This window comes from Ischnura elegans, chromosome X (genome assembly GCF_921293095.1).
Source record: "Ischnura elegans chromosome X, ioIscEleg1.1, whole genome shotgun sequence".
Lineage (NCBI taxonomy): Eukaryota > Metazoa > Arthropoda > Insecta > Odonata > Coenagrionidae > Ischnura > Ischnura elegans.
Genome location: NC_060259.1, coordinates 45,565,838 through 45,588,283, shown reverse-complemented (window position 1 = coordinate 45,588,283; position 22,446 = coordinate 45,565,838). Strand labels below are relative to the sequence as shown.

At 40.8% G+C, this 22,446-nt stretch overlaps 1 protein-coding gene across 1 annotated transcript in view; it reads left to right on the top strand.

The window, feature by feature from the left end:
- LOC124171611 (segmentation protein Runt-like) overlaps positions 1-22,145 on the top strand; it is a 54,814-nt gene extending 32,669 nt beyond the window's left edge. Inside the window, exons 3-4 of the mRNA XM_046550818.1 lie at positions 15,561-15,740; positions 20,547-22,145. Of these exons, the coding sequence (XP_046406774.1) occupies positions 15,561-15,740; positions 20,547-21,109 (743 nt within the window). The 3' untranslated portion in view covers positions 21,110-22,145. The remainder of the gene's footprint in view (positions 1-15,560; positions 15,741-20,546) is intronic.
- Positions 22,146-22,446: the final 301 nt, after the last annotated feature.

The window sequence follows — 22,446 nt, the reverse complement described above, 5'->3', positions numbered from 1 at the left end:
CCGAAATTTGATCCTCGGCAGGATTTATCATACCAGGCCTTTAGTGTCTAACTATTGGAAATGGATATTATCACCACACCTGTTCTCAGATAACTGAATTATCCTTCAGCGGCGATATAGGTTCGAGATATTCTAAAATACATTTATTTAGGTAACCTTATTTACATTACGCATCGAATAATAAGTGAGTAATAAACGCAAATGAGCGAAAAATGCATCATGACCACTAAGGGTGAACTATCGTTGGATTATTTCCATGTCCATCAACATTCTAAGTCTTCCAAATTAAAGTGCATTATACAAAAAATGTGAAATTTTAAACCATCAGAATAAGGAAGTTGACTTCATTTCCACGAACTTGGGAGTATAATACAATATATATAAATATGGAAAAATATAAGTTAGTGGTATATCTCTCGAATGCATTGCAGTCTTCGTGAACACCAAATATGGTATTTGACCGAGTATTTTCCTTGTTTTAAATTACATTTTGGGGGAAGACCGTGAAAAAAGACTATTAAAATACGCGAGATGATGCAGCAAATAATCGTTCAAATTATCTAGAATGCGTAAAAGAAAATTACAGCGTGTAACATATAATACTCATGACCACGCGCAAGACTATCCCAGGAAAATCAGAACTTTCTCCATTTTGATTTGATTGCTTAATCTCGTATATGTACAGAATAATAAAAAAGAATACGAATAAGAATGGAGCCATCTTTTTAATCAAAATATCGTCATTTAAATAAATACAATCGAAACTATATTAATTCACGAAATCCACATTCTCGTCAGTTATGAATTTAAACGTCATTTGAAAAAGTACTGCTTGATCGGTGTAACATTCGTGAACCCATGCATTCGAGGAAGCCAGACATTTACAAAAGAGTGGACGTAAATAGTAGTACAGAAAAAAACTATTTTCTTTATTAGACAAATTAGTTGTACGGATTGAACCAATTTCAGGAGAGATACTTGGAATCCACGCAGGCACTATCCTCTGCCTGAATCGACAGCCCCATCGCAAATCCCCCATTCAGTTTCAGAGGCTGTAAATCAAAAAAGCTGAAATATGGCGAAAACTTAAAAAACAGATTTTTATTACATGGAGGAAGCAATTTGCATAGTTGTACAGGTGGCTGCAAATGCGTGGCAATGCATCAAGTTTAATACCAAGAGAATTTGCATCCAGTGCAATAGCATCTCTACTCGAGTAGCTACGTTCAGCTAACTCAAATCATGTTTTGCTTGTTTTGATTGAAGAAGATCTCATGCCTAATATTGGCCCGAATCTCATACGCTCACCAGGCACTAGTTGTAATTGAAAAGACAATAATGATGATAATGTTTCCCATGCACAAATTAGGGCGTAATTGGTTCTGACGTTCGCGTTAAGCCCATTCACGTTTGCATGGATATCAAAGATATTTCGCTGGATTAAAGGTCATCGCTCTCTGCATGAATGAACGGCTTTCGCGCAGGCTAGTTCCGATATTTATTGATGAATCAGCAGGCTCACATCGGAGTGGGTTCAAGTCCATTTGCTCCTGCGACTCGTTTGTGCCAATGAGAGCAGTTCACTCCCACGTGCATGACTCGAGAAGATCGGCAACTGATACCAAAGAAACGCATTTGACTGACTTCCGATCCAAACTTTTCCCATTCTCGAAGAGAAGCTGACAATTACTTACGGAAAAATAAATAAAAGGCATTGATATGTGAAAGAATTTAGTTGAAAGTTAGGTGTAATTTTTCTTATGGCCTAAAAATGCACGAATTTCGGTTTGGAAGCTCTGATGCCAAATATATCTGTTGAATATAATTAACACAGATTCTCAAAGGCATATAAATCAATCGGTTATTCCAACATTCCTAAATATGGTGGACAAAGTAGATGCTCAAGGAGCCACTCGGTTACTTCCTTACCTTAATTCAATACAAGTAAAAAAAATGGTACTTACTCGCTATTCAGGCCATACCTAGGATTTGAGGAGAGTCCTGCTGGTGAAGTGTTTACGTGGGCTTCCTATACCAAGGGCCCAGGTTGATATCCCAACGATGGTGGAAATTTATTTCATGGACCCCTAAAACCACATTATTAAGAGCTGGGAAGAGGAAACTATATACACAGTTCTCCATCCATTGGATTGACATAAAACCACGGTCCCCGCGACCCGTTTAACGAAGAGCAGGCTGAGAAGGTTGTCGGGTTTCCCTCCATTTTCCTTCCTTGAATGGTAAATATGGTCTCAGCTTCCGGTCATCTCTTCCAAATAACCAACCAGATGACGAAGACCTTGGGAAAAAAACAAATTTATTCCATTAGGAGGAGTGATAGAAGTAGATCATTTCCAATATCCTAGTAATAGTCACGCTCATTTTGGACGTAATTACCCGTTACCGGCTTATTGCCAGCCTATTCACTGTATTTTGGTGTTAAGTTTAAGTATTTCTAGTCAAACGCTATAAACTCTCTCATTTTTGTCGGTGAAAACTGAGTTCGAAACATCTGAGATAGAAAAACTGTCAACAGCTGCTGCCACTTAAATGCGACACAATCTATTTTCTAATTTGGGTCTAGGGAAGTAGCCCTCGGTTATCCATTCAAACAACCAAAATCTGTCTCCTTTCCGTCATTCTGGAATGAACGCGAAAACTGTCTGCATTATAAATGATTTTCTTGTGTCTTCCATTTACCTAGAGATGGGTCAAATTTGAAGACGAATCGAATACAGAACTCGAAAAGTTTTAATGAGAATCTCAAGCGGTCGGAAATACCATCTCAAATCGAATAAATGTGATTAAATTCACATTTATTCGATTTGAAATATAATGGCTGAATAATAGTCATATCTTCCTTCCGTGAGAGCAACATAATATGATCATCAACATCCTCCTGATATGCGGTTAAACATGATAATAAGCTTTGTCATAGATATTCATTATAAATGCCTACTTTTAATGTCGCCCGAAGATGAAAATGTGGCATCAAATAATATATTAGGGTAACAAAAAGGAAAATTATACAAAGTTAAAATCTTTCACAAGTTTCTCACTCGGTAGGCACTAGAAAAAAACAATACCACGAACTCAATTCCAAGGTTATAGACTAAAATAGGCCACTTCGATTCATTCAATCTTTCTTTCCTTGATAGCATTTTAAGTCATTGAAATCAGTGAGATTTGCTATTTAACCGAGGATAAGTTGAGTCTTGTACGCAGCCTTACTTCAAACTAATTTAAACAAAACGTGTAATTTCCACTTGCTGTTTTCGGGATGCTTTACATAAGGCACTTATTCTGCCACGCATTCGCGAAAGTTGTCGGCTGTAACATCTGGGAAAGATGGTGATAGGCTAATTACTAAAAAAAGTTATTGGTATGGAGGAGTGCTACTGTACAAAAAAATAATAGATGACATTCTCAATAAATGCGAATAATATTAGACATTCACTTTTGCATACTTTGTTTACGTAGTATCGAGATGTACATGTATGTTTGAGTGCCTCACTACAACAAGTAGGAACTCCAAAACAGAGACATCCAGCATATGGAGCGAGGACATTATGGATGGATATCGAATCGTGATTGAAATTTGATTGCTATCGTTGTCAAAAGCATCACATAATAGGTCATTTGCGGTGAAATTTTGCTCAAATACAACGATAAATTCAACTTTGTGGTCCATTCATCGAGGAAAATTACTTATTACCGAAAAGGTATCGTCACCGTTCATGACTATTGTCCGTTTTAGAGCGCTGCTGTTCCGGTGAGCCCAAAACTCACCCCATCCAGCCAGTATTCAAGGTGCATGAATTGAAAATGGTGCATGGTGTATATTGATGTTGGTGTGAAAGAGAAGCTAAAATTAGGGGATAAGAAGACAAGGGCTCCAAGTGATTTTTTCTAAACAGGCTTAGGCACAGGCATTGATATAAGAAATACACAAAATCTTGCAAGTGGCGAAATGATAAGAGTGCGTCTCTGTTCTTCGCTGACATCGAGTGGAAAATCAAATGCACTACTAAATATGTTTTTTCCTTTGTTTTAATGTTTTTTCTTCGCCTAATTTCTGCACCAATCTCTGTTCATAAAAAAATCACTAACCCTTGGCTTCCCATCCCCTCATATCTAATAATTTTTACAAAGTTCAGAATCGCCTATTATTACTGGCCATTTCTGGGTATCAGCAAATAGCGGCTACCAGGAGTGACAACTGCAAATAGTCCACAGTGCAAAAATCTTCATCACGCCACAAGGCTCGAGGGGGGCGCAGATACAGTCGGAGGCAACACTCACCGCCGGCGGAGGATGGGATCACTTTCATTCGGCGCGCGATGCAACACTCGGGTCGAACCGAGGCCGCCCCCGACCACAACCGCTCCCAGCCCCCCTCGCCAACATTTCTTCAGCCCCCCCTCAACGCCACCCCTGGCCCCTCACTCACCAAAACCCTCTGGAGGCGCTCTTTTTTTGGAACGGCAGCTGCCCACAACATAAAATATATCCCAAGCCTACTTCATTTGTTTACGGCAGTGGGGTGCGGCGGCACCCTCTATGTGATGCGACCAAAGCAGACGCCAGGCCCAAGGGCGTCTTTCGGATGCTTGGTCGAAGCGGGGTGCAATCCCGCGGACATTTCACGAAGGAACCTTATCCCGCATGAAGACGGGAATTCCCTCATCGATTCGGGCGGGAAGCATCGTTCCGTAGAAGGAAGGTATCTATGCCATGTAGAAGAGTGGATGCAACCCCATGCTTGGGAATTCGGCTGCAAAAATAAACGTGACCCTTACCAAGCAACATTAATATCCATACAACAACGTCGGCCTAAATCTATGACACCAGTGTAATATCCATTGTAATCCAACTGACGTTGCATGGATATCTGTCAAATATCCAAAGGACCCGCCAAACAGCGTTGTAGCGATGCCCAACAGTGGACATGGAGGTCCATATTACAATATCTCTTAGATATCTTCAGAACATCTAATGAGTAATAATAATTATGGTTTTTTTGTAATATCCAGACATACAAACAAAACATTTGTGCTCATCAATTCTATACAGAACGTATGCTACCTTTGGATACTGTTTGGAATAGCAATGCTTTAATATCACGAATCTATCGTATGCTGCTTGGATTTGTAACAATCTCACTGCTTACTAGATTCACAAGTCATGGAGGAATCGATGCTCAATCTAACTGTATGCTCACCCTAAACCCACTGTGGAAACTATGCCTCGAATACTAGTCGACAATCGATTTTTATCAGGGATGGCAAGTGACACGAAACGAAAATATTTAACGAAATTAACGAAATTAAAATCACCAAGGAGTTAAGCTTCGACCTGGGACGAAACTTTACCCCCAGGAACGAAACTAAATTAATCTAATCTCCGCTGCTCATAGTTAAGTTCCGAACCCAGAAGTTGAGTTGAGAGGGAAAAGAGGGAATAGTTTCGACCCATTACATTTAACATGCGTGTAGATAGGTTGAAACATCGAGATAAAAAATTGAATGGCCAGTTTGCGATCAACGTTCTCCTGTTAGGGGTAAAGATATGAGTGTCCCATGCATCTAATGACGGTAGGCCGAGCCTCTACTTCATTCAACCATACTTCGTACTCGGTGTCTGGGTCGAAACTAAACTGTTTGAAGGTGAAGCACGTGGTCCCTCCGGTGCAAAACATTATCTGTGTTGCTTTTCGCCCCAGGGTTTTAGTTTAGTTTCAACCCGAAGTAGTTTAGACTCCGATTTCGTTTGGACCCTGAGTTTAGCTCCTCGGGTTTAATTCTTTTTCGTTGCGTTTCTACATTTCGCTCCCGGCAACGAAGCTATTGAAATTTTACTGGTTCTGACTTTAGTTTCGTTTCACTTGCCATCCCCGTTTTTAATGCCATTTTCATAGGAAACAGTACATAAGTTTCCTAAATCGGGTTCTTTAAATTTCCTAAAATAGAACTTCAAAAGACTTACGCCAGTCACTAAAATGTAAAGCTTAAGTAAGTTCAAACAGTTCGTCCGAAGGTCACCCATACATTTTCCATCGTTCCGTGGAAGAAAGGATGCAATAAAGACATGAAGACACAATAAAGTGAATGCAATTCCATGCTTGGGAATGCGGATGCAAAAAATAAACACAGGCTTTAGTAACAAGCTCACTGCTTACTTGAGTCACAAGTCAGGGAAGGATCGATGCTCAATCAAATGCACTCTCTCAATCCACTGTGAAATCTATGCCTCGACTACAGGTCGACAATCATTTTTTTGTATCACAGTATCATGTGCGACGGCAGAGAGAACTCGATAGCTGTCCAATCATGGTTAAAGGAAATTTCGACACTCAAGGTAGTTTTTTTTTTGCCCCAAGTTCTGGGAATATTGCATCCCATTCACGATGGAATTTTCATTGAGCAAATTCTTTTTGAAGTCCAGTACTCTAGCCTCCACCATATAGTCGAGGAATATAGTGGAAAAGGAACCGCAAGTATTCGTTAACTGTCCCCGTCTCTACCAAGGCGTTAATTTTTTTTTCGTTGTCAACCGCATGTGCTATGTGATATTCAGGAGATGATATTCAACGTATTTTTTCAAGCATTCTTATTTACCGTTAAATCAATACCATCCACTGGGACCGGTGAAACAAATGAAACGCAGCAATGTTGGTGAAAAAAGTCAAAGTAATGGAGGACCATTTGTTGACAGATGTGGCGGGAGTAATAAATTCCATGAGTGCGACCGAATATTGTCCACATCAGTCCAAATCAAAGACCCTTAATTTTTCATCGAGTTAAATGAAAAGGACTCGCCATAGAAACATTCAGGAGTCGATCAGGATTTGGAAAAATCAAGTGCGACGGCAGAGAGAACTCGATAGCCGTCCAATCATGGTCAAAGGAAATTTCAACACTCAAGGTAGTTTTTTTCTGCCCCAAGTTCTGCGAATATTGCATCCCATTCACGACGGAATTTTCTGTGAGAAAAATCTGTTTGAAGTCCAGTACTCTAGCCTCCCAGAGTCCTTGTCAAAGTCATAATCGAATAACTAGGCTTCAACGAGTTGCAACTGCACTTCCTCGGGAGATTAGCCTTCGCTTTGATGGACTCTGACGGAAAATAAGAAAATCTGTACATTACCTCGAATTCGCACACGGAATGTCAGAAAAATCGAATTATTGAACCACGATACCACTCAGTCAAAGCAGTGACCTCACTCTGTGGGTGAGGAAATGGCATGAATTATGTCACTGATTAATTTACAAAAAAAACTCATTCCATGGCACAGCATTTCTGTCGCAACCACGACGAAAGATACTTTACGCAGATAACTTACGCTAAATTCTTCCTTTTACGTAATCCATTAAGAGTTTCATGCAGGTCCAGTTCTAGACATGTTTCTAGTGCAAGCGAACAACATTCCGACCCTCCCCTCAAAAATAACCTGAGAGGTAGGAAGAAGGGATTCTCTCGGGAAAAATTTGAAAATAAATACAAATACTTCATGAATGAGGGTCGAGACTAAAATATCAGCCTAAACTTACAACGTGCTTGCTCTTATGTACTGAAAGTGATATTTTTAGAGCTTAAAACTAGTTATACATAAACATTCAGAGTAAGTAATGTAAATAAATAAATACTGCGCAAGTCGTCTTTAAAGAAATTCGGCCATTTATTTACTCGCCAAATGAAAACATAACTTAGGAGTTTATACTTCGAACACTAAAAAGAGATTTTTCTTGGGTAAAGGAATCCACTTTACGATATAACTCTACTTCTACAATAATTTTGTGGAGAAAATCGACCGTCAGCGTTTATTCTCCTTGTTTGATTGGTACTGATCATTGCAGTGGCGTAACTAGGAATATGACTTGGGGGATGGGATGCCCTGAAGTGGCGACCCCTCCACCCAGGCAAAATTTGGTAAAATTTTTGAAAAATGACATGCCTGGAGATACATTTTACATCATTTTGGCACTTAAAATTCAACTTTGGGAAGATGTAGTCGTTACATGTCAACACTAGGCAATAGAGTTCAATATTTTTTTCTCCCTGAGCCTTTAGGGGGGATTTATCCCCTCATCCCCCCCATAGTTACGCCACTAGAACATTGGACTGAGGGCTTATGCGCCCCCTTTTGCTTGGCGCCCAACGCGGCGCGTATTTTGCTTATCGCTTCAACCGGTCCTGGTCTCACGCACCATTCACCGTGCCTCAGAGCTTCCCCAATCCCCCAAAGTCATCACCTGTGGCATACGATTTTCTGAAAGCCAAACTCATACCGTGAGAGAATATTCTGGGAAAATACATATGCGAACTATGAACTAAGAAAATAAAATAAATCCCGTCTATCAAGAGCGGAGTAAAATATTGCAGTGACAACTGATCCGATTACATAACAATAAATGGGACAGCAGAATTGATTACAATTTATTTACATTTTCGTTACCCAATATCTATTTCAGGGATACCTAAAAGGGGATTGTATTTGAAGCCATCATAATGATGCACTTAAAGGAAATATCCTGGCAGTTTAATCAGCTAAATCTAACAGATAATATTCTTTAATGAGACGTTTTAAATTATTCCTGGAACCCTAACGACATTTTTTTGCGGCTTTCAAGGTTTCGCAAATAACCACTAGAAGACGAAAACTATGTCCTCATACCTACGTGACCACATACGCAATCTCTACGCCTTAACATAAGCATAATGATAATTAGCATATAATAAGTAGCCGCTGACTCGGAACAAAACGGAGGAAAGAGTTGGAGGAAGATAACATTAAGCAATCGGCCTTACTGACGAAGAAGTAGCAGGCCCACTACTCCCTTTAGCCGAGAAGAAAACATAACCTTTGCGAGATGACTCTCCTCTCAGCTTCCATTTGTAGGATGCGAAATGCGGATGAGCAACAGAAAGGGGGTAGCGGGAGAAAAAAACATCATCCCAAGTGAAAGTGCAAATGCGCAAGGTGCTTGATATTATTTATATCAATATCAAGTACTCAACCAATGTTGGTAAACTCGACGTCACAAAACGGGTAGGTAATGATGGTTAAAATAGGCTTGTTGGAAGACTCGATGGATCAATGCTGGTAGTTTGAACAAAAGCTGTCTGAAAAGCTGTCTTCAATGAACGTGCTGAAGCCCCTACTTCATTATTCTCCTCACTGAGTTAACTCTCATTTACCTTAATTCAATTTTTATATGTAAACGGATGGTGCCCTAACAACCCTCCCGCTCCAGGCTTTTTTAGGCGGCTTGCGGGGTAGCATGTAGATGTAGATGAAGACTGGACAAAAAATGACCGTCATAGTCGCCATCATGTATAAGAAACACAATATATAAATAAGAAACACAACATATTTCACCTTCGACTTATCTTATATAAATTCCTGTAATTGGAACTTCTCCGTCTTGACAAACGAAAAGGGAAGGTATATAAAATAGCAATAAACATGCTTCCTTCAAGGAAAAGAGTTATGATATTTCAAATATTCCTATGATGTGGGTTGTGGTTTGATTGCAGGAAAGAGTCACATGCAACGTGCGAGAGAAGACATTTTTCAGCTTCAAAAAAAAAAATTCTTCCGTCTAAATGTGCCGTCAAAACATCTAGGACAACACTTTTAAAGAGTCTCCAAGATCGATGTATACGAAATAATTTTATCCTTAAATCAGCCCACCGTTACCTCAGCTAGCCCCTTCCGCAGCATTTCAATTAACTGAGCCTCGCTTTGTGCTGCTAGCGTCCCTGATTGGCTAGCTCCCTTCAAAGTGCCCCGCCGAATCCGCGGTCACTTGACCCCGACCAAAGGCCGCAGATACGCCATCCCACGAGCAGCTCTGCAACGTTGTGAATTTTATAGGCGCCCAATGACGTCTCACAGCCGAAGTCGGCGTGAACGACCGGGGCTTTTCCGTGACCCGGGCCCGCCGACTCCGCCAAGGTCCCCGGCGCCGTGCGGGCCTTTGGACGGCTGCGGACTGTTCGGAGGCGGCAGTCGTTAACCCGGCGGCAGAGAGGCGGTCTCGGGCGCCTGTTGAAGAGGGCGCCCGTGTTCGAGGGGCGGCGAGGGTGGGGACCGCTAGGACTGGGATGAACACTGTTTACGCCAGCGGACGATTTTTTAGCGGGGAGGAGGCGGTGAAGACGACTTCAAAGCCGTAGCCGTCGACAATTAAACCGTTTTATTGGCTAGGTTTGGTGGACGGTTGGGGTTGGGGGCCGCGGCTCTCAGTGGCTGGGGAGGCGAACCCACCCCCTCCCTCCTAAACGCCCCCACAACCCTCAGCCCCCCCCCTCCCGAGAGAAATAGTCTGGAAGCATAAACACTCACCGGATACATTGGTCAACACCGGCAGCCGGCCTACGTTACCCTCGCCTCTCCACGGAAAACAGCTCGCCCGAAAATAGTGCCCTCCACCCGGCTAGTGTGTTTTTCGGAGGAGTCAAAGGATTAATCAGCGTCTGGCGGCCGAAAGCCGGTCACACATGAATACATTGGAATCGGCCAGCGGATCGTGTTTGCTCGTGAACTCCCGCTCAATCCTTTGCGGAGAAAAAATATTCATCTCTTTCTGCGGAAAAGTCGTTTCCAATTACCACACTCACTGAGAGAGGAGGAGTGAAAGAATAGAAAATCGAAGAAGTGGGTATCGGAGCACGCAAAGCGCGCTTTAAACAAGGAAAAGGGAACGAGCTTAGGGTGCGCGCACAGGCCATAACGGGCAAAGCCCGCATTATGCAATAGCAACACTGAAAACTTAGGCGATTCACGAAAATGTAAAGCATAAGTAAGTTCAAAAAGTTCTTCAAAGGGTCACCTCAATTTTGAACTCAATAAAGGTAACACAACGGAATAAATTGTAAAAAATTATGATTCAAATACTAAGTATAACTTAGATTTAATACCTCAAGAGGAGATTCCAGCTTCAAAAATAGCAAATTCCACAGGTAAAAGCATGAAACATAAAACCCTCCTTGTAAAATATTTCAGATCAACCTAAAGGCAGCTGATTACTTACTCATCAATTAATGAAATTACACTTTCTACATAATGTCAACAACTTTTAATCAGTCCTTTTTTGGTTTTCCAAAGTCGCCGGTTTAATATCGAGCGTTATAGCCAAGTGATGTAGTATCATCGAAACTTAAGTCGTAGTAAAAAGTGGATAAAACATTTGGCGGCTGATCGAGGAGTCCCGGGTTCAAGTCTCGGGTGAAACCTAAGGACACCCACAAACGAAAATCCTCAAATGTCAAACTTAATCTAAATTTTAACAACTGTAAACAGCTGGATGAAATGTATAATCAAAATAAGCCCAACCCATTCAGGCGAGATGCAGTGGTAGTTCGATGTGTTGAAATGAAAGGTAGTTGCACTTATCCACAATCATTAATAACAGTGGGGAAGTAAAACTACATTTTATTGAAATATTTATAATCAAATAAACGCAATATGTTCATTAATTTTAATATCAAAAATTATGAAGCACACCCATCATTATTAAATACTATAGTGTAATATAAGTGATTGTGATAAAATGTCTACACTTTTCTGCTCAATGCCTCTCTATATCTCAGCCAAAGAAATCCTCTTACAATAACCCTTAATAGGTGATAAAAAGCGAAAATACTGAATTGCATTTAAGTGAAAATGGTGAGAGTATGAGAGTACCCTATTCGAGGAGTGCTAAGGATGGTGGGTGAGGAGAGGAAGCTTTTAGATGAGATACTGAAGAGGCGGAAGGTATGGATGGCGGAAGTACTTAGCGGGGAGGGGATGTTGAAAATGGTCTTAGAGGGTAGGATGCTAGGTTAGCGAGGGAGAGAATAGGATATTTAGATAGAATGAAAGGGAGTAGGTCTCATAGTAAATGGAGAGGGAAGTGCTTGAAGGAAGGAGAGGCTCCAGGAGTGCTTCTCAAGTACTCCGTGGAAACCTACCTTATTCGGTAGAATACTTCAATGAAGATCAATTTGAGCTGATATAAAATATCAGCGAAGCAGAGAGCGCGTGCAAGAACATTTTTTTTTAATGGCCCGCTTGCAGATTCGCAGCCACGGATGGTCCAGTTTTAGCGGAAGCGGTCGAGTTGGGGAGGTTGAGAGGAAAGTGGAAGATGGTTGGAGCAAGGGAGAAGGGATATGGAACGCCGATGGGACGGCGAAACGTTCGTAGAGAAAGATGAAATCGAAATTATGCCCGGATCGCTAGCATAGAAATTATTTTGTTGACTTGATTTCAGGAAAAATTGCCAGTTATGATTTCAACAATAATAATTCACTGCATTAATTTTAACTCAAAACTTCAATTTAAATTCGCATAATTTTTTAATTTTACATTATTTTAATGGAATAAATGATTTTAACAATAAAAGTGAGTAATTATTTCAGATTTTGAAATAATTTCTTGTACCATTCATTCTGAATTGAATTATTTGCGTATGAAAAATTCTCATTTGCCATTTCTTTCATCAATAAAAATACGGAGAAACGTAATGGATCAAATTGTATGAAACCATCTCATGTGTAATAAGTTCATTTATTTTCACTTAACATGTTATTCTTGGCAGAAACCGTCAGGCGAATGAGGTCACTTCGAGGATAAATATTTAAATTCACCTGAGGAAAGAACGGATGAGGATACAATCAAGGCCTTTGCCATCCATTTTAAAAAGTACATTTATTTCGGGGTTCCCGACGAGCCTTGGTCCAGCTGATAAAGCGCGCAGTGGCTGGAGAATTCTGCATGCACACTCGCAACGGAATTCCTTTATATTAGACAATCTGAGCTCAAAACTTCACCACTAATCTCTCATGGCCCTCGGCAAGGAACTTTCAAGTCTTTAGATAAAGGATACATTTTCCAGCGTTATTCAATGGATATCTTTTATATTGAACATAATGAAAGTACCTATCTAATTCCAAACGTATTTTATTCTTCTTCATCAACCCGAAAACAGTTAATTTAATACCTTTCACATTGAGGGAAAAACGTGTAACAACGACCATCACACACAACCATTCCCTGGGTATGGAATACCTAGCCAGGCGGGGCTCGAACCCGCGACCTTCGGCTTGGAAGGCGAGGACTTTACCCCGTAACCACAGAAGCCAAATTTATTTCAGCCTACCCAAGTTTCGGCACAACGTGCCATTTTCATCTTGATAATGTCATTTTGCGCCGAAACCTGGGTTGGTTGAAATAAATAAGAGTGAAAACAGACAAGTATTTTCATTACATGAAATTTCAAGCCTTTACCGCGAACATGATACTTATATGCTGCTTGGCTTATATCGGCAAGGCTGAGTACGAGGTAACCTTTTGACCTCCCCTGTGAAACAAGCATTCCTGCGACAAGGCTGAACGAGTACAATTTTTAAAGCGAGTGCAATGATTCGTTTCATCATTCAAAAATATCTCTTTGAGGTATGTTTCCGCAAATCCGAGGTAATTTCCCTCCTAAATATATGCATATATCCATCAAATTCAAGGGAATGCGAGTCATGAGGACGCAAAAAGGATATTATAAAGGAGGGATCAATCTGATTCGAAGACACAGAATGGAAAAATTAAGAGCATGGATTTGAGTTTCTAGTACACCATATTATTACGTGTAAAGTAAACTAAATGAAGGCACTATGAAACTCCAGTTACCTCATGAGAAGGGTGAAATAATATCAGTTCACAATTTTTGCGGCTAGCCCGCGCGCATCGAAAAATACCTTACTCAAATAGATTTCTGAAAGTAATTAATAACTAAAAACTATTTCTTTAGGCTAATCTTCTACACTTCACTAAATTTATGCACAAATAAAATAACTTTCATAAAATCTACAAGAGCGGTCTAATTATAGAATTTTAATATTCACCTAAGGCTTACCGATTGCGGCATGGCTTCATTTCCATTCATTGTTGCCTCTCGATGGCTGTAGACACGATTTTCAACACAGCTTGTGTCGTTTCTGTTGACCTGGGTCTCGATTTATCCGAGGTCGGTTAGCCAGAGTTTTAATTTACAAACACTAAGATAATTATGGGCATCACAAGTACCCCGTAAAATTCATTTTCAGAAGCGGTGAGGATGATCAATGTTATGAAAAGCTATTCGTAGAGTAAGAGAGCAAGCGAAACATAAGATTCCAACCTTTTGTTTATATCCCATCACAGGAAGGGATGTTGCCAAACCATTCACAGGGGCTATGCGAAGAATAAACACGAGTCTGCCTCAGTGAGTCAGACGAATGGGTACTTATGGTCCTTCGGCGCCTATCGTAACGGGTAGCTTAATGCCGACGCCGGCTACGACTCGTCTCTAGTCAAAAACATAGATTTTCCTCTCCACTCCCAAGTAAAAACCAACGCTATTACGGTTATGACTTAATCGTTTTTAATGACACAAATGTACGGCTTTTGGTCAATTTCCCAAAGGAATAAACCAAATAAGGGATAGCCTAAGAACAAGAGGTCTTTCCCATTAAGGCTTAACGGAAACAAGAGGTGATCATGGAAGAAAGAAAAGCTTTAAAATGTTGACTTAACGGATTTTAGCTATTCAGGGCCCTTGGTCACGATTTTCGGTCGACCATTTCAAGATATTTCTTTGATTTTTTCGACATCCAGGTAATCCTAAGTATCCTATGCCCCTCCCTCCAAAAAAGCAACAGAAAAACGGTTCAAGATTGCATATTATATCACTTAATTACTAAATGACACCTTTCGTTCAGAGATAATCTAAAGGACATAACATTTGATGCTGCATTTCAATGCATACTGAGATCAACTGCATTAATATTGCAGGTGAAAAACGTATTGAGTGCTGTTCAACACTTTTTATCATTCGCAGGAGCTGCAATTTAGAATATGATAACATTACATATATCAAAACCAACCATTTTTTTCCTTGGACCCTCATCATAATTATAGGAATTCCATTACTTTCTTTCTCATAATCACAAAATATTCGCTCAAAATGCTTACCAGTTTTCGATCTTTTACTTGATAATATTTCAAAAATACCCTTACTATTATTTAATTGCGAAGACATTATATTTAACGGTACACTATTCGCAACCAATTTATGAGAAATTCATTTTCATATGATCCACTATCACTATGAAAAAGTATAATATTAAAAATAGTTATCCTAAGTACCTGCAGGCATTTATAGTCGATAATATTGTTGAAATGACACATTGCAATATTTCCACTTATAGATTTATTTTACACTACGCGTTTCGTCGTTTCAACGACATTTTCAAGTGTGACGTCGTTGTAACGACGAAACGCGTAGTGTAAAATAAATCTATAAGTGGAAATATTGCAATGTGTCATTTCAACAATATTACGAACTTCCACCACATCGTGCCTAACATCATACAAGATATAGTCGATAAGATCAATAAACGTAATTATTCCTTCCCTTTTATTTTCATCAGATCTAGCATAATCCTGTAGGTGGGAAAGAGATTCTGGCGATAATAAACACATTTTTAGGCAATTTTTTCTGGTGCCGACTAAATGACTATTTCTTTTGCCTTGGCAGGACTGCATCACTTGCTCCCGGGTCAGCATCCATCCACATTCGGGACATTTGCGGCCATGATGCCGCCGCAGTGGCTGGATCCCGCCGCTGCCTACGTCACAGCCGCTTACAACTGGGACTACTTCCGACGACCAGACCTAACGTCATGCAAGCTGCCTGGTGCCTGCTCAATAGGAAAAGGTAGAGTAACAATTTCCTCCAATCTATCCAGCCACGTTTAGCAGGGTTTCCTCCAAACCCATCAGAATGTAAGGAAGAGACTACTAACAAGATTACGTTCTCCAAATTTTTAATTACGAATCCTTAAAACCGAAGTACAAGGCTCAAGGATCAATCAAATGAGATCCAAAACTCTCATAAAACGCAAAACCAAGTGTTTTCTATATTTTTTGTACATTCTCTCTCAGTTCATGAAACATTAACCTTTCTCCAAATATTTCTCCATTTCCCAAATATTGTGATTACGATTACTCATTACGAACATTTCTGAACGTTGCCATTATTAGGTGCCAATTAATCAGAGTGACTCTTGACTCGTATTTTCATATACCATTTGATTACTACCCTGGCCCCTTTGAACAAGTTTATTGCACTCCTGGCTGCAACTTAGAGGCCAGACTAGAATACCATATCACTTTTGGTAACCATGAATTTGAGCAAGTCCTTTTCACCGCATTTTCTATCTTTTTCATAGTTTCGGGTAGAGCAAATGGCTCTCTGTTGTTACTTGCTGCATTGGAATAAATATTTTCTTAATGTCTTTCCTTTGAGTCGTCAGCAGTGTTTCAATTGAACTGGCTGATGAAATAAGAACTGATGTCCTTTTGAAAATCATTCTTGCCATTTTTAAATGACAATACTCATGCTAAATATTTAATTGTGATGCGAACGAAAAAATGAACAAATAGTCACGGTAAATACAGTACCGATAAAACGCTCACATGATCCAATTATTTAACTGCTACAGAACCATCTCATAAGACTAGACCAGATCACGATGATACTAGAACCGAACAGCATGAAGCGATCAATACTTATGTAGCTAAGCGACGTTATAAAAGGCCATTACTTGGAATTAGAGAAACTACCTTACCTTACCTATGTGGCCACTCAAACCTCAGGAGGTTTTTGGCCTCACCAACAACATGTCGCCATCTATCTCTATCCGCCATCCATTCTGCATCTGCTCTCATCTTCCCTAAGTCCCTTTTCACTTGGTCCTGCCATCTTAGTCGGGGTCGCCCAAGCGGACGTTTTCCTCGGGGTTGATTTTCAGATACCATTCTTAGCATGGACTCATCTTTTCTCCTCTTTACATGACCGGCCCATCTTAATATCCTGCTTTTTATTTGCGCTATTATATCCGGATCTGTATATAATTCTCTGAGCTCTTTGTTGGTTCTGATCCTCCATACTTCATCTTCATTAATAGGACCATATATTGTTCTGAGGATCTTATTTTCAAAAACTATCAGTTTCCTCTCCTGGTTTTTTGTTAAAGTCCAGGTTTCGGATCCGTAGAGTATTACTGGTTGTATTATTGTCTTGTACAGCTTTGATTTAGTTTTTCTTGACAGAAGTTTACATTTTAGCAATGATTTAAGAGCCCAATAACAGTTGTTCCCGAGAAGTAACCTTGCATTTATCTCTACCTCCTCTTTATTTTCCTGTTCTATGGTTACTCCTAAGTATTTAAAATTTGTTGTCCTTTCAAAGGTATAATTTTGGACTTTTAAAGCCTCTGCTTCTATATTTTCTGCGTGTCGACCAACAATTAAGTATTTTGTTTTTTCTTCGCTAATTTCTAATCCTACTTTTTTGGTTTCTTTTATCAGAGACTCTGCAAGAGTTTTTAACCCATTTGCATCCTCCGCCAATAAGGTCACGTCATCTGCAAAAGCTAGCAGATTTATCTTTTTGCCGACTTCAATCCCCGGTTGTTGCTCCTTTACGGCTTTAAGTGCATTTTCTAATGACAGGTTAAAAAGCAATGGTGAGAGTGCATCTCCTTGTCGTACCCCCGTGACTACATCAAAACCTTCTGAAAATTCATTATTTATCTGTACTTTGCAACTTGAGTTTTCTGTACATATCTGAGCCAGTTTGACTAGTTTGTTTGGGATTCCCATTCTCCTGAGATATTTCCACATTTGGTTTCTGTTGATACTGTCGTACGCCTTCTTAAAATCAATAAAGAGGAGGTGCGCATCTCTATTGAACTCCCAATACTTTGATAAGATTTGTTTAATGATAAAAATTTGATCAATCGTAGACATTTGTTTTCTAAAACCTGTCTGGTGCTCTCCTATAATTTCTTCCGAGTATTCCTGTATTCTGTTATACAGTATTTTGGACAGTACTTTGTAAGCCGTGTTTATTAAAGATATTCCCCGATAATTGCTGCATACTAACCTGTCTCCTTTTTTATGCAGCGGGACTATTATAGAGAGGTTCCATTCTTTTGGTATTTTTTCCTCGTTCCATATTTTCACTATTAGTGCATGCAGCTTTCTTAAGAGAGCATTTTCCCCGGCCTTGAGGAATTCTGCTGGTATACCATCCTCTCCAGGAGCTTTGTGGTTTTTTAGAGCTTTTATCACGTTGCATACTTCCTCCTCAGATGGATCTTGGATCTGTATTTGAGGATATATATATAATTCATCTTCTTCTTCTGCTGGGATCCTGCCCGCATTAAGGAGGTTGCTAAAGTAAACTAGAGTAAAGAAAGCTAGAGAAACTAAAAGACCAAAATTCAAAAACGCAGTCACACGATTGGTATAAGCGGAGATAATTAAATGGAGCCACCAATATACGCTAAACACTTGCCAAAACTAGAGCGATAAACACATTTATATGGCTGCCATCCCCGTCACCATATGGCTAGCCATTCATTGGTCTTCTTCAAGAAGCTAAGCGATGTTACAAACAGCCATTAATTGGCATTAAAGAGACTAAAAGACCAAAATTAAAAAACGTAGTCACACAATTGGTATAAGCGGAGATAATTGGGCGGAGCTACCAATATATACGCTCAACACTTGCCAAAACTAGAGCGAGCCTAACTCCGCTAATCTTACCATCCCTTCCTAAACACATCTATATGGCTGCCATCCCCGTCACCATATGGCCAGCCGTTTGTTGGCCTCCATCAAGCAGCACCCGAGGCGGGCACGAGCCAGGCTGTTCAGAAACATTCACGGGTTTCCTTCGAGGATTTACCGAGTATACAGCAGCTCCACGCCCCGGAGGGAAGCAGCCCTTGTGAGAATTGCGATCGCGTTAGTTATCCCCCAGATGCCGGGCGACATCATTTACTCCCGTTCGCACCCCCGCCCCACGCTATTATGAGCGGTTCGCAGGTGTGGAGGGGGGCGGGGGAGAAAGGTACGAGGGCGATAAGGGGGTGGCGGTAGGGGCCGGGGGAGGTGGGAAGGGGATGTTACCGGAGGATCCGACCGCCCCACCCTCCCCTCCAAAACTTCCTTCGCCGCCACTCATACTATAGCTTAAGCCCTCAAATCGGATTAAGTGAGCCCCGTCGATGGATTTCAGCTGATGGCGGGTAATTCCCGAGGCCCGAGGGGCTGGCTCAGCCAATTGGGGCGGCAGCGAAGCAGGCGGCGCTGTGCGGGAGTGTTTGTTTGCCTAGGTGTGCCATTCCAATGTTGTGGGGCATTACCGGCAGGGTTGCCGAGATGAATATAAATCTTCGCTGAGTACGCGGGAGGGGTCTACAGACGGTGCTGAGTTGGAGGAGTTCATCGTTAGGAAGATGGGCGTAAAATTGGGAAGAAATGATCTTTTTCTCAGGCCCGCGCGTTCGTTAACAGAGCTATTCCCCACTGGAATAATTCCTAAGGCCGTTTTACACGGGGCACGTAATTGTGCATGCTGGAACTGCGTTAATTTCTCATCTTAGCATCTAATTTATAATTTTAGCGATTATATGAACGAAAACGGAAAGGGGCTATTTGCCATCTCACGTCCATGCATTCTCGCATACGTTCTAGTAATTCACCACTTTACACGACGCAATTTCCATTGCACTTCGTACCCTTCGTCTGATTATGCAATTTCGTTACCTGTGTAAAAACGGCCTTCAGAGGAGACTTCCTCTGGCCCATCTTTGCACCGCAATATTATGAAAATATAAAAAGCCAGGACGTAATTATTAAAAGTTCCAAAGTTGAGTACCTACCTGTCTATTGTACTTCCTATACGTGCACGGCAAAACATTCCGCGTTGGTATTATACTAGCTTAGAGTGATTAACATTAGAGTGGCTAATATTAAAATATAGCTCCACCGAACATTATTCTTAAATTACTCCAGCAGTTAAAGATTTTTGCCCCCAGTTAATGTGGTGTAGGCATCTGTATTTTTTAATTTAATGCATGAAAGTAGAAAATCGTTATCTGAACTGCGATCGCTAAATTTTTTGCAAAATGCTTGGGTTAACTTCTCTTCATCAAGGTCGTAGAAGCAAAGGACCGTATGTCTCACATTGATGTTATTTACTTTGAATACATTTACTATGTTAAAACGATCACTAATCATTAATGTAGAAGGACCTCAAAACTGTCAAGCTTCGTTAGATTAACAAAGAAATACGAGATAAAACCATCATCATCATACCATAAAGTTTAGAAAAGTACATATGACCATCAGTCAAGAGGTACTAATTAATTGTGTGAAAAATAATTATATAAATACTTGCAATTTTCCAGGATATAAAATTTATTACGAAAATATTCATGCAATTGTAGATGATGCAGTAGTATTGAAACCTGCGTCGTAATCGTCGAGAATTTCAAGGACTTCTTTCAATATGGAATATTTCCACTCCATCACGCTTAAATCTTCGGATTTTATGCGTGGAAAATAATTTACCGCTTACAAGCCTGAGTTGATTGTCAACTAGCATGACAATGGACGCACTAGAAGTGTCCTCTAATTGCAAATCATTAACAAAATTCTCTTTCCACAGGCGCTGCCTCGGCCATCACTGGGGACGGGAGGCCGGCGGACTACTTCCTCGGGCCCAACGGCACCGCATTCGCGCCCTACCTCCACGCCGCACCATCCATCCTCAGCTCATACCACCACCACGCCGCACCCACCGACCTCACGCCCCGACCCGTGCTCACGGATAAACTGCACCCCCCGCTGCCGCCCCCGCTGCCCCCTCCGCCCACGTCGCCAGTGGCCTTCGTGCGATCGGAGCCCCCGGCGCCAGAGGTGACCCCCCCAGAACCATCGACCACCACCACCACGTCCCCATCCAAGGCAAAGGGCGAGTCGCCCACCCGTGCCCGAGACTACGACAGTGACGAGGGCATCGGGTCAGCGTTCCGCCAAGTGCGGCCCCTCTCACTGACGGACCAGAAGAAGTCCGCGAAGCAAGAGGGTGAAGTGTCTGGGGAGGGGAGTGGAGCAAGCGAGATTAGCGGCACGGGCAGTGACAGCAGGAGTCCGAGGCAATCGACAGTTATATCATCCTGCTCCAGTGCTAGTGGCTACACACAAAAGACCGTCTGGAGACCGTACTAGTGGCGGTAGTGATACGAATGAACCAATCCATGGACGGCCTTTTGTGCTGATTGTGAACAGTATACGGAGTGCTACAGGAGCAATGAATGAGCTTTTAGGAGGCTTCGGCCGATTCCAAATTTAAGATGAATTGACTTGTCTAGCAGAGATTCTTCGTTTTAGTAGAACATGTACTAGGCTGGAACTACTACGAGACTGTGAGATCGTAAATAATACCTTATATTTTTAATGTCACCTCAAATAAAACTTGTGTTTGGGAATCATGTGGACTCGACTGCAATGGATAAGAAAAAAGAGAATTTAGTGATGTGTACGTTAACATGTGAGTTTGTGAACGCGTGTGAGTGGAGACTGGTGTGAGGGAGCGTGTTACATAGTGAAGAGATTCAATATTTATTGAATAGCGCTGATGATTAGCTTCCAACATTTCGTCAAATACTTTGCGAGAGACGGATATCTGTTTTTCTAAACCTTCCTCCTTAGACCGACAATAACATTTATAGGCAATGGGCTTAGTTTCTTTTTCTGGCTGACGGATAATTGGCATTCTGCCATCGTCCTCCGAACGGAAATGATCAATCATACGATAAAAATAATAGAATACTAAACCCTTAATTACTCATTTGTGCATGTATATTTTGTACAACTGAATGGACCAAATTAATTGCGTTGTACATATCAGTAAAAAGACATTAGGCACGGTTTAGAAGGGGCAACCCATCAAAAGCTTTCTGCTAATCGAAAAAAGCTGAGTTCACATTTGAAAAGTGACTCAACTTAAAGGCCCATCAAAATCTCAGTCATAAAGTAGTATTTTTGTAATCTGTGTCGTGAAGAAAAGGCCGAAATAACTGAAGGTTTGACTCCAAAATGTAATTCGCTGATGGATGAGGGACATATTTAACCCTGTGCTATCAGTAGTGATTGTGATATACTCTTGTTCGTAAATCACAGTGAGCGACCAATGATGGGAGTTATTTTTCAATGTAATGATTAACTAAACAAATTGATATTAATAAATCACACAAATTATAAATTATGGTTATTTTATGTAAGTTACACACCCTTCACACTATATAATTGGCATTTCACTGAGGTAGCTTTACATTTTCAAGAAATGAAATCAAATTTCTTGGGTGAGTAACCCCTCTTCAGGCAAAATATGTACTACAGTACATAGCTGCAGTGTTGTTCACCTCAAAGTTTGAGCAATTGTCACAATTACGATTTTTTAATAATCGATTGCTGATGTTTTGCAATTTATTTTATATTGAACTCCCAACTTAAACCTATTTATACTCAATATTGGGCATCACCGTAGAACCGTAGAATATTTT